Genomic DNA, 15,506 nt, shown 5'->3' with positions numbered 1-15,506 from the left:
ACATTGCTCATAGCTTCATTTTGGTGTTCTGGTCCTAATGTCTCTTCTATGTTTTGATTAGAGACATCCATGGTAGGACTGGGTGATCTTACTGGATTTACTTGCATATGATTTTTTATGTTATTTCTTTTGTGTTGTAGTCTGCCCATCACAGTGTATGGACAGGGAGAGTAGGCCTGTGTTCTGTATGGTTGGGGGAAGTGGTACCTGTTGGCTAGAGCTCGCATGTGGGCAATCAAATGGGCAGAGCAGTCCTGAGTTCCCACATTGGTAGGTGGACAGAGCAGTCCAGAGCTCACATGTGGGTGGGCGTATCAGTCTGAGCTCATAAGTGGTGGGCAGACAGAGGGGTTTGGGCCTGAACTCACATGGGTGGATGGGCAGAGCTGGCCTGATCTTGTACTGTGGAAGGGCAAAGTGGGCCTGAGCTCATGCATGGGCATGTGGTATGGGCCTGAGCTTTTGTGTGGGGAGGTGGAATGGGCCAGAGCTCCTACATGGACAGGCGGTCAGAGTGCCAAGCAGGCAGATGGCCGGATAGGGCCTGAGCTCATGCAGGCCAGTGGGCAGGGGTAACCAGGCGATCACCCCTTCGCAGTAAGGCAAGTGGAACTATACTGGATCCCCTTTCCTGCAGAAAGTGCAGGAGTATCCTGAGGCTGGGACTATGGTTAGGGTGGCTGCTTAGGGGATTGAGGAACTGGTGAGCTGCTCCAGAGTGAGGGAATCAGCTGGTTCCCTTTTTGTTCCCCTCCTTGCCCTCCCACTGGTGATCTATTAGCGATTTCTCTCCCCTAAAAGACACAGTGAACCCTTAATGTCTTGCCTTTCCTTCCCAGGGAGGTGTGGTGCAGTTAGGAGGACACCATCTTGACTGGAAGAAGGATGTAGAACACTTTTTTAGATGTTCATATGCCATCTGTATTTCTTCTGATGAAAACTTTCTTTTTAGTTCCATAGCCCCCCCTTATTTATTTATTTATTTATTTATTTTTATTTAATTGTGGGTTTTTTTGGTTTTTTAAGGTAGGGTCTCATTTTAACTCAGGCTGACCTGGAATTCTCTAGGTAGTCTCAGGGTGTCCTCAAACTCACAGTGATTCTCCTACCTCTGCCTCCCAAGAGCTCGGATTAAAGGCATGCTCAACATGCCTGGCACCATAGCCCTTTTTTTTGAATGGGTTGTTTGATTTCTTATTGGTCTGTTTTTCGAGTTCTTTGTATACTCTGGTTATTAATCCTCTGTCAGATGTGTAGCTCACAAAGATTTTCTCCCATTCTGTAGGTTGTCTCTTTGCTCTATTCACAGAGTCCTTTGCTGTACAAAAAGCTTTGTAATTTCATGAGATCCAGTAGTTGAAAAGTCATTACCTATGCCAATATGTTGAAGGATTTCCCCTATCTTTTTCCCTAGCAATTTTAGAACTTCAGGTCTGATATTAAGGTCCCTGATCCACTTGGATTTGATTCTTGTGCATGTATAAAGATAAGGATCTGTTTTCATCTTTTTATATAGAGATATCCAGTTTTCCCAGCACCACTTGTTGAAGAAGCTGTCTTTTCTCCAATGAATATTTTTGGCGATTTTGTCAAAAATCAGATGGCTGTAGCTGCCTGAATTAACGTCTGGGTCTTCTATTCTCTTCCATTGATCTTCATGTCTGTCTTTGTGCCAATACCATGTGTTTTTGTTACAATGGCTTTGTAATATAGGTTAAAATCAGGTATGGTGATACCACCAGCCTTATTTTTGGTGCTGAAAATCATTTTGGCTGTATCCTTCAAGAGAATGAAAGGAACATGGCAGGTGATATCAGTGATTGGCAAAGTGTTTCAAGTTGATCTTCTCTGAAATTATGACTAGCTCTGAGGATACAGCATTTCTGACACAAGGACTCAAGATACCTCAAGGCCTTCAGACAACAGAAGGCTAGTACAGAAGTATGGGAAATGTACAAGTGACTATGCACATTGTAATAGTAGTACAAATTGTTTTGTGAACCTAATAAACACTTATAAGAGAGCTACTTCTTAAATTTGCTCTTTTGCTAATACCATTTGTTAAGCCACAGTTATGATATATGATCTCCATAAAAGGTCAATTAGCAGATCTCCATGATATATATTTTATGTTAACCTCAAAATATCAAGTTGAAGTTTGGCATGCTGTGATATTTGGGGAAATTTTTCCATAAAACAGTACATGTGATTCAACTACATAATAAGTGCCCTGGTCAGGGATGAGTGAATGATAAGAAACTTTGTGTTATCTCCAGAAGACAGAGAGCCTAAGACCAGGAAGGGACTAGCAGTATTGGTCCAAACAGTGGCCTCCTCCAGGGAGGTCCTCAGCCTTGTTGTACTGAGAGAAACTGACACTGGAGTATCCATGTGGAGGAGCAGAGAAGAGTCTTTCATGCTTTTCTAATATGGGAAAAGGTTGAGCCTCCACATAAACTATGGGTTGTATTCAGAGAGAAGAAAATAACCAGTGGGATAAAGTGTCATTTCCAGTGATGACCAATGGGAGTGAAGTTCAGAGCTTTGAGCACCTCTCCTTAGTGCCTGGAAGAAAAGACACGAGGAAAGATTTGACATTCAAAGCTGAGCTAATCGCTGATAAAGTACAGATTTTGTGAAGACGAAAAGGCAGTATTCTTATGTCCCTCATCTCAAAGGTAGTGAGTTATATGGAAGATAAGAGTATGATCTTCAAGGTGCTGCATTGTGGGGAGGGGGGGCCTTATTCTTAGCAAAGCCAGGCCATTTTCTAAGTGATGTGTAGGTAAGTTAATGAAGAGAGCTGTGGTCATTTGAAATATCTATTGCGGAACTGGGGAAACTGGCAGTGGTGACTATACGACAAACTTGGTTTTATGAATGTGTTTAGTTGTCTTTGCTTTGTTCATGCAGTGCTGGTAAAGGAATCCAGGGCCCCATGTGTCCTGGGTTACATCTCTAGCCCACTTGTGCACGTATGTGTTTATTTGCTTGTTTAAGTAATGCATCTGGTTATGTTGCTTCTCTGAATATGGAGTGCAGCTCTAGCCATGCTTAAAGCAGCTTTAAATGCTTACTTAAAAAAAAGAAGTCTTAGGGGCTAGAGAGATGGCTTAACAGATGAAGTGCTCACCTGCAAAGCCTTAGGACCCAGACTGAATTCCCCAGGACCCACATAAGCCAGACACACAAGGTGGCCCACACATATGGTCTTCATTTTCAGTGGCTAAAGGCCCTGGTGTGCCCATTCTCTGTTTCTTGTTTGTCTCTCTGTCTCTCTTTCTCCCTCTCTCAAATAAATAAAAATATTAAAAATCTTTTTTAAAAATCTTAAATAAATGACTGAAATTTCTACCTGAAGATTTTGGGTAAAGGAGAAAAGCAGGGATCAAAATGTTGAATGGATCTGAGATGGAAAGAGAATGAGCCCAAGTAGAAACATTGGCCTTAGGCAATGGTTCCTCATTGTATCTGGAAGATAGAGCAAGACACATAGTTTGGGTTTCTGTGCTTCTGTGGAGGAGATAAGTGAGGTGCTTTCTGTTGTTTTGTTCTTTCTCTGTGAAGCTGGGACATAGGCTATTTACATAATGCAGGAAAATAAAGCATTGGAAGTGTGAAGAATGAGAAAAAAGATTGAGATAGTTTTCATATAGGGCAATTCACATAGTCTTTATGGATAGTCAACCAGTTAAAACTACTAAGGCTTGTGTAGACACATTGGAGGGTGGCAATCTTGAGTTGTAAAAGAACTACATTTCTGTGTGACTTCTGCCAGGCTTTATGATAGATATGACTGAGTAAAGTGAGAACAGGAAACTATTAGCTAGTGAAATAATAAGCCATGGTGAATAAAGTGGGCAAAAAATGTGAAGCAAAAATAGAGAACAAATACAGGTGTCAGTTCATTAGATGTCAAGAAGATCTGCTGTCTGAATCAGCTCAACAGGGACAGGATGCCAATTTTTTGGTGATAATTTAACAAATACATCAAAAAATGGGAAACTGCAGTTAGACTTGAATGAATGCCAGAGGATGTTAACATAGATAATACATGTCTAACATATATGTGCAGTAAGTTCTCAGTAACTATTAGTGATTATTTTTGCTGCTTGGACTGTTATAGAGATTATGCTTTCCATGGAAATAAAATACAAACCCATTTTTGTGTAATTGACTTTTTTCCAAAGGTTTATCATTTAAGGCTATCAGAAAAATGGAGGTTGGTATATGTGACTTTACATAGGCAAAAATATGAAACATAAATCCATATGATCTTCCTTTCCAAATTAGCTTGGTCTTCTGCTGAGGGAATTCTCTTCTGTTCCTTCACTGGCATTGTTTACCATGCTCCTCACTAGTGTGAGCAATCTGACATTTATGCTGCTAAATCACCTTAAAAGCATAGTGACCTTTCAGTGGATTTCTAAAGGCTTCTTTGCCTACATGTAGGACTCAAGTCTCATCCAGAAAGAAAAAGAAGTTAATGAGTAGGCTAGTGTAAAAATAAATAATTTTCCAACTATGAACATGTTTCTACATTGAGTTTAAATGAGCCAAAGAGCTATTTCAGTTTTGAGATTCCAGAAGTATTTTCTCCTGTCTTTGGATGACTTTCTTATCTTTCAGGTGTCTTTCATATGACCTCTTTCTCCTTTGAAACTCCATAATACAGTTACTTGTGCAGAGTAGCATTTATTAATTCTGTACCCATTGATCATTTAACAAGAAAATAAGCAGTTATCTGGTATGCTCTTTGTCTTTACCTAGGAAATTTCTTTTATGATTTACTTTAAATATCACTTCTAAAATTAGTGCCAGTTCTTATAACAAAGTAAATAGACCTTTGTCCTTTTCATAGTAAACAGGTTTTCCATTATTTTCTAGCACAAACGTATGTTTGTCATCCTGGACTTTTATCTCCCAACACGCACATTCTTCTGCATTGTCTCCAGTGCCTGTCATGTGTGAAGGGCTCCAGAACTGGATGCCAGTGATGGTCTACTAGATGGAAATCTATAAACATGTTGTATACTTAGATTGGAAAATCATACCTACTTCAAATTTTTCTTGAAGTTATAGTAATACTTTTAAATGAGCAATGCAGCTATGTGATCCTGCCATAGATGTGATTAACTCAGGGGGTTAACTTTTCTTTCTGTGCCCATCTCTTTTCAAATTAGAATAACACACAGTTGACTCTATGTATATTCTTTTTAAAAAGTACAAATGTCAGGCTAGGGAATTTTTTTAGAGGGCAACAGCACTTTCTGTGCAAGGATGAGTCTCAGATGGCCTGACCTGAATCCCCAGCACCCCTGTAAAATGATCCCCATAGCTTCAGTCCTATGAAGAGGAGAAGGTAAAGAGTAGAGTTGCCAGAATAGACTTGCTGGTCAACTAGTCTGACTGAAAAACAGGTAGGCGCAGGTTCAGTGAGAGACTCTATTTGAAGGAAATGAACTCAGTGAGCAATAAAGGGCACCCATAATTGAGGCATGCACAACTATACCTGTGCAGGAGTACACACACACACACACACACACACACACACACACACACACACACTTATTCATTTACCATAAATTCACCATATACTGCATTTATTGTATTCACACATGCCTAAAACAATGCAAATGTCCACCAAGATGTTAACAGTGATCATATTTTAGACATTTGTATTTTTAAATTTTCCTTTAAGCATTTTGGTTTATTATTTATTTATTGTATGAATTTTGTTTTGTCTCAGGATATGCATGTAATATATGTATGTATGTACACATATAGGAAAGAGTATTTCCAACTTTTTAATAGCTGTGGCGTGAAGGAAACATTAAAAAATAAGTGCTTTGTTATAATTTGTGACCAGTTAAGGCTGGATCAAGATAAGTGGTCTGTGGTTTTTCAACAAATTTCAGTGGTTTAGGAAAGCCAAGACTTTTTCTCCAAATCTATTGGATTCCTACATCTTCCTATTATCATGACTTCCAAAGTTGCTATAACCAGCAGAAGAGATAAAAGTGATCTGCCAGCTGCCACCTGGCTCTGCATGTGTTATTTGCCTTGGCCCAAACCAGTTCCAGGTTTCCATGTTTACTGAAAAATACTGTGGGGTGTTCATGGAAGCTTCTGAATGTTGTGTGTGGGAACACCAGATGACTATAACTAACTATATCTGGCCTGTGTGACAATAACTCTTTTCACATTTCAGTTACTGTAATGACTGCATGTTGGATCCAGACTGTGGTTTCTGTTACAAGATGAACAATTCAGGGGTCATCGACTCTTCCTGTATTCCAGTTAATAAAGCATCTACAAGTGAGGCGGCCTGGGGCAGGTATGTCACTCATTGCTTGCCACAACATATGCTGTACAGTTTCAAAATTATAGGTTTCATTATGACATGTTCATAAACATATTCTGTAATAGAATCATATCCACTCCCATTACCTTCTGTTGCACTGTTTAACGCGCCTGCAGGTCACCTTCCTGTTCACAAATGATTCCTTTCTACTTTCATGTCTTTCATTGTAATCTAATTCTATGTGTGAAAGGAAACATGAGAATTTGTCAGTAAGGCTGATTTTTAAATTTTCAGAGTTTCTGCACCCTTTTAAAGTGGTCTTTATAAGACTGGGAAATAGCTCAGCCATTAAAGCCACATTCTTACAAAGCCTCCTAGCTCAGGTTCAACTCCCCCAGTACCCACATAAAGCTAGATGCAAAAAAATGGCACATGCATCTGGAGTGTATTAGCAGTGATAAGAAGCCTGGATGTGCCCATTCTCATTCTCTCTCTCTCCAAATAAATAAACACATAAGAAAATAAAGTAATCTTTATATTCCTTCACAGCATGTAAGTGATAGTTGATGCCAACTATTGCCACTGCATAATTCCCAGACATAAAGACACTCAGGTTCCACAAGCTAGATGAGTGTGCCTTGATTATTAAACTTGCCCACAGCCCAGCTTCAAAGTTTTGGATCTTTAGTGTGGACAGGTGTTTTCGCTCACCCCATATTATTTATCTACACTGTAATTTCAAAACTGTCATTTTCTCAACTTAAAAGACAGTTGTAAACTCAAATTAAATTAATACTACTTCAAATTCTTTATGGAGCTATTTTTTCCTCTGGTGTTCCTGAGGTTCAGTGAAATTTAACAAAAGATGGATAAATATTGGTTATCATCAGTATATGGCCTTAGTATATAGCCTATCTAAAAGTTGTAAGCTTTTCTGTTTCAGTTTATAGTAGGCACATAAATGAAACTTGCATAGGCCAAGTATTTCCCATATTTAAGAGCTAATATTCATATCTATGAGCTCAAAATTTCCAGCTGTATTTAGCATGGCCTTACCCTTTTAGGTGTCTTAAATTTCTGTATAAAACAACAGCATTCTCTCATTCTGTTGACTTAAGGGGTGATGAAGGTAGTGAGTTTTAAAACCACATATCTTGTATCTGCTTTCACATACCAGTATTTATCATTATACTCCTATTAATAATTTTATTAAGAAGTTGCTCCAAAAGTAGAAGCAAACATAATTATATAAAAATACACAGAGTATTAGACATACTAATTCCAAAGAGATATGTAAAAATACATAATTATTATTCAAAACAAACATTTAAAAGAATTTCTTTTTAAAATACCAATTTTCATTGGCCAAACACCATTTGTCAGTGAGTTCCTTGCATATTCTTGATATATTGGTTTAGCATGTTAATACTTTTGATTTTTTTTCTTATAAGTAGAGGAAAAAGAAAATAAAATTACTAGCCTGAAATTGAAAACATATAGTACAATCATTTTAGCTATAATGTATGCAATTTTCCCATATCTTACAGAATTAATTTTTAAGCTTATTAGAAATGACTACTAATAAATAGTAAGGTAACATTAAAATAGATACATTTTGCACTCTCGGTAGAAGACTTAGAAGTCAGATTTCAAAATACAAGTTTTTTTTTTTTTTTGAGTTTTTCTATTTTTATTTATTTTTTTTTTTTAATTTAATTTATTAGTTTTCTTTTCAGTAGATACAGGCAGTTTGGTACCATTATTTAGGCTCATCGGTGATCTACCCCCTCCCATTAGACCCTCCTTATTATTGAAAATGGGTCGTGCATTGTGGAGTTAGCCCCCAGTTATTAGTATGATAAATGTCTCTGAAAATCATGACCCAACATGTGACTCTGACATTCTTTCCGCCCCCTCTTCCGCAAAATTTCCCTGAGCCATGTTGGGTTCATTTTTGGTCTGCTTCAGTGCTGAGGTGTTGGGGGCCTCTGAGGCTCTGGCTCTCTGATTTGGTAGGAGTTGATTTTTCTCTGTGTTGGTCTCCTTCCCCTTTGTGCTGGTATCCGCTTCACAGGAAAACACCACCCTTGCTTATTTCGCCAGTTGTCCTTAGTTTCAGTTGGGCCCCTTCTGAGGTATGTTGGGGCAGCTCTCTTCTTAGGATCTGCATCTATCTGGAAAAGAGAAGCAGATTCTCCAACGGAGAGTGAGTTAGCACCCAGAAAATTGAGATAACACTTACTTTTTTGATAGACAATTTGATAGGTGTAGGCCCTCTTATACCCCGTGATTGATGGTAGCTTGATATTGTAGAGTGGGCTTGTATTTGGGTATGGTTCTGACTTGTTTCCCAGCTCCAGCTAAGGGTCTAGTACCACTGAGTGGATCAGTTAGCCAAATCAAGAGCAATTGATTCCTCACCATGGCTGTGTACCACTATTGCACTTGTATGGGTATCACATCCGGTTAATTGTTGCTACTTAGGTTAAACAATGTGTTGCTTGGACAGATCTTGGTCACTTCCCCCAGTCACCTATGTAGCGCCTTCTGGCACTAGACACGCTGACTGTCTGGGGACTGACTCTCTCCTGGCTTCCAGCCATGTCATTCCATTTTACGTGTCAGCTGCGTATGGAGTCTTCAGCAATAGGGTCTTACCACTGGCCTTTGGTGGGTCATCAATTACTCTGACAGAAGTCTGTCATTGTTTTGGGAAACCTTGTAGGTTTCTTTGATCAAAAGCTCATTGTGGATTGTAGGCCCAAGCTGGAAGTGGGGGTTACAGGTCAGTGTCCACTAAGAAATTGAGGAAAAAGATAACTAATATACAAGAGTTAGAGAGAAGAGAGATAGAGGGGAGAGGGGGAGAGGGAGGGAGGGAAGATGTAGGAGATTTAGGTCAGTCTTGATCCTACCCTCTCCAGTGTCTTGTGGTTCAGGTGTTTCCTGTAAGGGACTAGTGAAGGTTCAGTCATTTGGTCTGTCTTTTAGGAAGTAGAATTTTATGGTACCATTGCCGTTTGGGTCCGGATTACTGTTTTCCACCCTTTGATTCCCTCACCGCTCTCCCATCCATCTTATTGTCTAGTCCATGAGGTACTTGCTGGGTATGTAAGGCATCTTGGGCAAATTCAGGTTAGGTGTTGCAGATGAGTGAGACTATGTGTCGATTTTTTTTCTGTGATTGGGTAAGTTCGCTGAGAATGATCTGTTCCAGGTTCAACCATTTTTCCTCAAATTTCTTTATGTCGTTTTTTCTTACTGCTGTATAGAATTCCATTGTGTAGATATACCACATCTTTGTTATCCATTCTTCTAATGATGGACATCTGGGTTGATTCCAGCTTTTAGCTATTACGAATTGAGCTGCTACAAACATGGTTGAGCAAATCTCTCTGGCTTTTGGTTTGAAGGTTTTAGGGTACATGCCCAGTAATGGTATAACTGGGTCTGTTGGTATTTCTATAGTCAGCTTTTTCAGGAGTCTCCATATTGCTTTCCAAAGTGGTTGTACCATCCTGCATTCCCACCAACAGTGAATGAGTGTCCCTGCTTCTCCACATCCTCGCCAGCATTTATTTTCATTTGACCTTTTGATGTTGGCTATCCTTATTGGGGTAAGGTGGAATCTCATAGTTGTTTTAATTTGCATTTCTCTGATGATTAGGGATGATGAACATTTTCTTAGGTGTGTGTTTGCCATTTGTATCTCTTCCTCTGTGAATTGCCTGTTTAACTCTGTGCCCCATTTTGTGAGTGGGGTATTTGTCTTCTTATTGTTTAGACTTTTGAGTTCTTTGTAAATTCTAGAGATAAGGCCTCTATCAGTTGGATAACCTGCAAATATTTTCTCCCACTCTGTGGGTATTCTATTGGCTTTGTTTATTATATGCTTATCTGTAAAGAAACTCTTCAGCTTCATATGATCCCAATGGTTGAGTGACTGTTTAAGAACTTGAGCCACTGGGGTTTTATTCAGGAAGTCTTTTCCCATTCCTATATCATGGAAAGTACTTCCTAAATTTTCTTCCAGTAGTTTTCGAGTTTCTGGTCTTATGTTGAGGTCTTTGATCCATTTGGATTTGAGTGTTGTGCATGGTGAAATGTGTGGATCAAGTTTTAGTTTCCTGCATGTGGTTATCCAGTTTGTCCAGCACCATTTGTTGAAGATGCTATCTTTTTTCCAGTCTATATTGTTTGGGCCTTTGTCGAATATTAAGTAGCTATAGTTGCTTGGCCCAAAATCCGGGTCCTCAAGTCTATTCCATTGGTCTATACTCCTGTTTTTATGCCAGTACCATGCTGTTTTTATTACTATGGCTTTGTAGTATAACTTTATATCGGGTATGGTGATGCCACCAGAGGTATTTCTTTTGCTGAGGATATGTTTGGATATGCGAGGCCTTCTGCCTTTCCATATGAAATTTGAGATCATTTTTTCTATGTCTGTGAAGAACATTGTAGGGATTTTAATTGGAATTGCGTTAAATCTATATATTGCCTTTGGTAGGATTGTCATCTTCACAATGTTAATTCTGCCTATCCAGGAGCATGGGAGGTCTTTCCATCGTTTCAAGTCCTCCTCAATTTCTTTTTTGAGAGTTTTTATATTTTCGTTGTATAGATCTTTTACTTCCTTGGTTAACGTTATTCCAAGGTATTTTATTTTATTTTTTGCTATTGAAAATGGGACTATGTCCTTTATTTCTTTTTCTGTGTCTTTGTCATTTGCATACAGAAATGCTTCCGATTTTTGTGCGTTGATTTTGTATCCTGCTACTTTGCTATAGGAGTTAATCACCTTCAGGAGTTTTGGGATGGAGTCTCTCGGGTCTCTTACATATACAATCATGTCATCAGCGAATAGAGCTAACTTAACTTCTTCCTTTCCAAATTGTATCCCTTTTATTTCCTTCTCCTGTCTTATTGCTTGAGCTAGGACTTCCAGAACTATATTGAAAAGCAGAGGTGAGAGAGGACATCCCTGTCTTGTTCCTGATCTCAATGGGAATTCTTCCAGTCTCTCTCCATTAAGAATTATTTGGGCCTTTGGAGCTTTGTATATTGCCTTTATTATATTAAGATGTGAACCGGCCATGCCGATTCTCTCCAATGTTTTGATCATGAAGTGATGTTGTATCTTGTCAAAGGCCTTCTCTGCATCTATCGAAATGATCATGTGATTTTTATGTTTAAGCTTGTTTATGTGGTGTACAAGTTTTAAAGCTGAACATAGATGCTCACGCCTTTAATCCTAGCACTTTGGAGGCAGAGGTAGGAGGATCACCATGAATTCAAATCCTACCTCAAAAAAGCAAAAAGAAAAGAAAGAAAGAAAACAGAAGTTTTGATCTTACTTTTGCAAATATAACATTTTAGTATATACATTACTGACTTTACTTTTGAAAGATAAACTTATCCATTCTTTTAACATGTCGTTTGTGTTTTGCATCATCATCTTTTGACTACCCATACTAGTAAGGAGAAGTTAAGCAGAGATCATAACTCAAAAAAACTAAAAAATAACGAAGAACTTGTAGAACTTTTATGTTCACTGACTATTGCTATAATAGTCTTAACTTTTGTAACACTACAGAGAAGAGAAGATTGCACAAGTTTTGTTAATCTTCCCTGTGCAGGGCAGCAGCCCCCCTCCCAGCTAGGCTTTTGGTTTTCTCACTCTTTGCTAGAAAGAAGATTTTAAAAGTAGGGTGAATGCACAGTAAAAAATTTCTAAAACATATTTTCTATTGATAACATAAAATAATACTCTTCATACTTTTGCTGATTGGTTAATCATTGAGTATATTTTGTAAAGTTACCTAAAACAGAACTTTCAGGCCAAACATTACCTTGGACTTTGCATCTATCATATGCTGCTTATAGATATTTCAAGGTCAAGTTTAAAGCAGTTGATAGTCATATATTTTGATCTCTGATCACCCTGTGTACTGACAGCTATTCATCTATGTAATCAATTGGAATGGTCTGTTAAAGACAAACTTTCAACCTTTGCTAGCATGCTTTTTCTGGTATCTGTGTTTTTAAATTTCAGTGAGAAGTTTTTTTTTAAAAAAAAAAAAACATATTCATCAGACTTCTAAAAACAGTAAATGAAGCTGATGAAGCTGATGCAGAAAATCCTCCTCTTACCTTTTACCCCTATAACACTCACATGCACTACCCCCAGACACAAATGCAGGTTTACTGCACAGATGAACTTGAGAGATATTCCAAGTGTCAAAAGAGAAAACAGGGCACATGGGATTGTCATAAGAGAATGAAGGCTTGAGTGTCAGTGCTGAGGGAGGTAAAATGGCAGGATTGCCTTCAGTGCTATAAAGTGATAACCACACTCTGCATGCTGCCATTCAACTAGGCTGGCTGGGAAAGCTGTGTACTTGTGCAACTCACTGGGGACACTGCAGTGAAAATAATGTCTTAAACAAAAAAATAAAAAATAAAAATCCTAGGAGCCTTCACTATGGGGAAGTGTGGGTTTCCATTTCACACTGCTTTTGTGAAGTGGGAACCATGTATGTTAAAAATTCATAAATAATGCCTATAATCTTATGATTCAGAAGGCTGGGGCAGAAGGTTCATGAATTTAAGAATAGCCTGGGCTGCATAGGAAGACCTTGTATCAAAAATGAAAATAAAAAGTATGCAAACAAATGAAGACAGATACACTGATAGGTTTCTCCAGTCTAAGCTACTCTGGTGGAGGACCTCCTGAGTGCAGAAGTTCAGATAGCCTGGGCAACATAGTAAGATTTCATGTGTCTCCAAAAATGAATAATAAATAATGGAGTTCTATGGAGACATCCATAGAACCACAACAGGGACAAAAACAAAATTTTCAGAACCTAGGACATACAAGATTTCCATAGAAAATAACTCTTGTTTGTTGTTTAGCTTGGTTTATTTTTTTTTTTATGTAGCCTAGGCTGGCTCCAAGATCCCCCTCAATTAAACTAATTAGTGTTGGGATTACTGACAGTGAAAAATAAGTCTTCCTAAATATAGTAAGATGGTATAAGCTATACCAGTTAATAAAGGGAATAAAACTATCAAGTATAAAAGATGGGTGCATGAATTTCAAAGAGTCTGCATAATGAAAACAAGTAAACAGTGACTTTAAAATAAAATGGTCAAAAGAAATAAAGGAAAGCCGGGCGTGGTGGCGCATGTCTTTAATCCCAGCACTCAGGAGGCAAAGGTAGGAGGATTGCCATGAGTTCGAGGCCACCTGAGACTCCATAGTGAATTCCAGGTCAGCCTGGGCTAGAGTGAGACCCTACCTCAAAAAACCAAAACAAAAAAAAAAAAAAAAAAAAGAGAGAGAGAAGAAAATAGAAAGAAAGAAAGAAAGGATATGGTATAATTTTTCAGTTATACTCTAAGATATATTCTTAGAATTTTTGTAGCATATATGACGTGTATGCTATAATCCACCAAATTTTGCACACACATACAAAGTAAGAAGCAAATAATTGGGCAAATAATTGTGTAGAATATGTAATAGGAACTTAATATATATGTGATCTGTTTAAAACGTAAGCTATGTGCTGGAAGAGATGTCTTAGCTGTTAAGGCACTTGCCTGTGAAGCCTAAGGACTCATGTTCCACTCTCCAGGCCCTATGAAAGCTGGAGCATAAAGTGATAGAAGTGCATGAACTCACACATGAGCCAAGGGGGCACACATGTCTGGAGTTCAATTGCAATGGCTGAGGCCCAGGCATGCCACTTCTCTCTTTCACTCTTGCTCTCTTACTTAAGAAAAAGGCTAGTCTATTGGGTTTGCCTAAAAAAATTTAAAAAATAATAATAAATAAATGAATAAAATGTAAGCTATTACCAAAAGGAAGAGCATAAAAATCAGACTAATAAAGATAATAACATAGAGAAATATACAAATTTATGTTTAAGAGAAATAAAAAACAGCAGAATTAAATGTATATTTAACTGATTACCATAAAAATAAAACAAAAATTTTACTTATTAAAAATTAAGGTCTTCATGGCTAGAGAGATGGCTTAGTGGTTAAGCATTTGCCTGTGAAACCAAAGAATCCCTGTTGGAGGCTCGATTCCCTAGAACCTACATAGGCCAGATACACAAGGTGATATATACGCATCTGAAGTTCATTTGCAGTGGCTGGAGGCCCTGGTGTACACCACCTGATGGGCGTGTGCAACCTTCCACTTGCGTCACCTTTATGTCTGGTTTACATAGTATCTGGAGAGTCAAACATGAGTCCTTCAGCTTCACAGGCAAGCATCTTAGCCACTAAGCCATCTCTCAAGCTCTGACAAAATGTTTTAAAGAAGAGGAATAAAAAGATCAAATAGACAAAAATAGCAGGAGTTAAAAAATTTGGGAAACTTACCAGCTTAATGTAAGAGTTAAATAGTGAACCTAACCAAGAATTTAATTCATTTAAAGCAAATAGAACATTTGTAAAAATTTGCTACTCACTCAAAAAATTAAATGTAATAAGTGTACATAAATTTATATATTCAAATAATATATCCAAATAATACATAGAACATATTTTCTGATCAAAATATGATAAATCTGAAAATAAGAATTTTTTTTTTAAATTTTCTTTTCTGTTTAGTTTACAATCTAACAATAAATACAACTTTTAATTTTGAGACTAGAAAGATTGCTTAGTAGTTAAAATTGCTTGTTTTCAAAACCTAACAGCTCAGGTTCAATTCTCCAGCAACCACGTAAAGCCAGATGCAAAGTGATGCATGCGTCCATGGTCCTCATGCACCTATAGAGACAGAGCCAGGAGAATCTGAAACTCATGGGCTAGCTTGCCTGGCTATCATTTATGGTCTGACAGTTCATTTATAGTGATAATACCCTGTCTCAAACAAGATGGGGCATAGAGCCTGCAGAGTTGCCCTCTGCTCTCCACATACACACAGTGGCACATGAGCTTATACACACACGCATGCACACAGACTAGTAAATAAATAAAATAATTTTCTTAAAATTTCAAATTCATTAATGAGTTAAAAATACAGAATTGAAGGTAATATATCAAAATTAGCAACTAAATAAACCCACAAGAAACTAGAACTACAGCACAGAGTAAGCCTGTTTTAGTGATGAGGTAGAGGACAGAAATGTACAAAGGTAGAAGAGGGAAAAAAATGAAAAAAATATAGTTGTTGGTTTATAGAGAA

The 15,506-nt window shown here is 37.9% G+C and overlaps 1 protein-coding gene across 1 annotated transcript in view; it reads left to right on the top strand.

Moving 5' to 3' along the window:
• Slc2a13 (solute carrier family 2 member 13) overlaps positions 1–15,506 on the top strand; it is a 379,307-nt gene that overhangs the window by 293,232 nt on the left and 70,569 nt on the right. The window contains exon 7 of the mRNA XM_004662155.2: positions 6,212–6,337. Within this exon, the coding sequence (XP_004662212.2) occupies positions 6,212–6,337 (126 nt within the window). The remainder of the gene's footprint in view (positions 1–6,211; positions 6,338–15,506) is intronic.

Source organism: Jaculus jaculus, chromosome 6, assembly GCF_020740685.1.
Source record: "Jaculus jaculus isolate mJacJac1 chromosome 6, mJacJac1.mat.Y.cur, whole genome shotgun sequence".
NCBI lineage: Eukaryota > Metazoa > Chordata > Mammalia > Rodentia > Dipodidae > Jaculus > Jaculus jaculus.
Note: the sequence above shows the minus strand (reverse complement) of the source record. Positions and strands in the feature narration are given on the sequence as shown.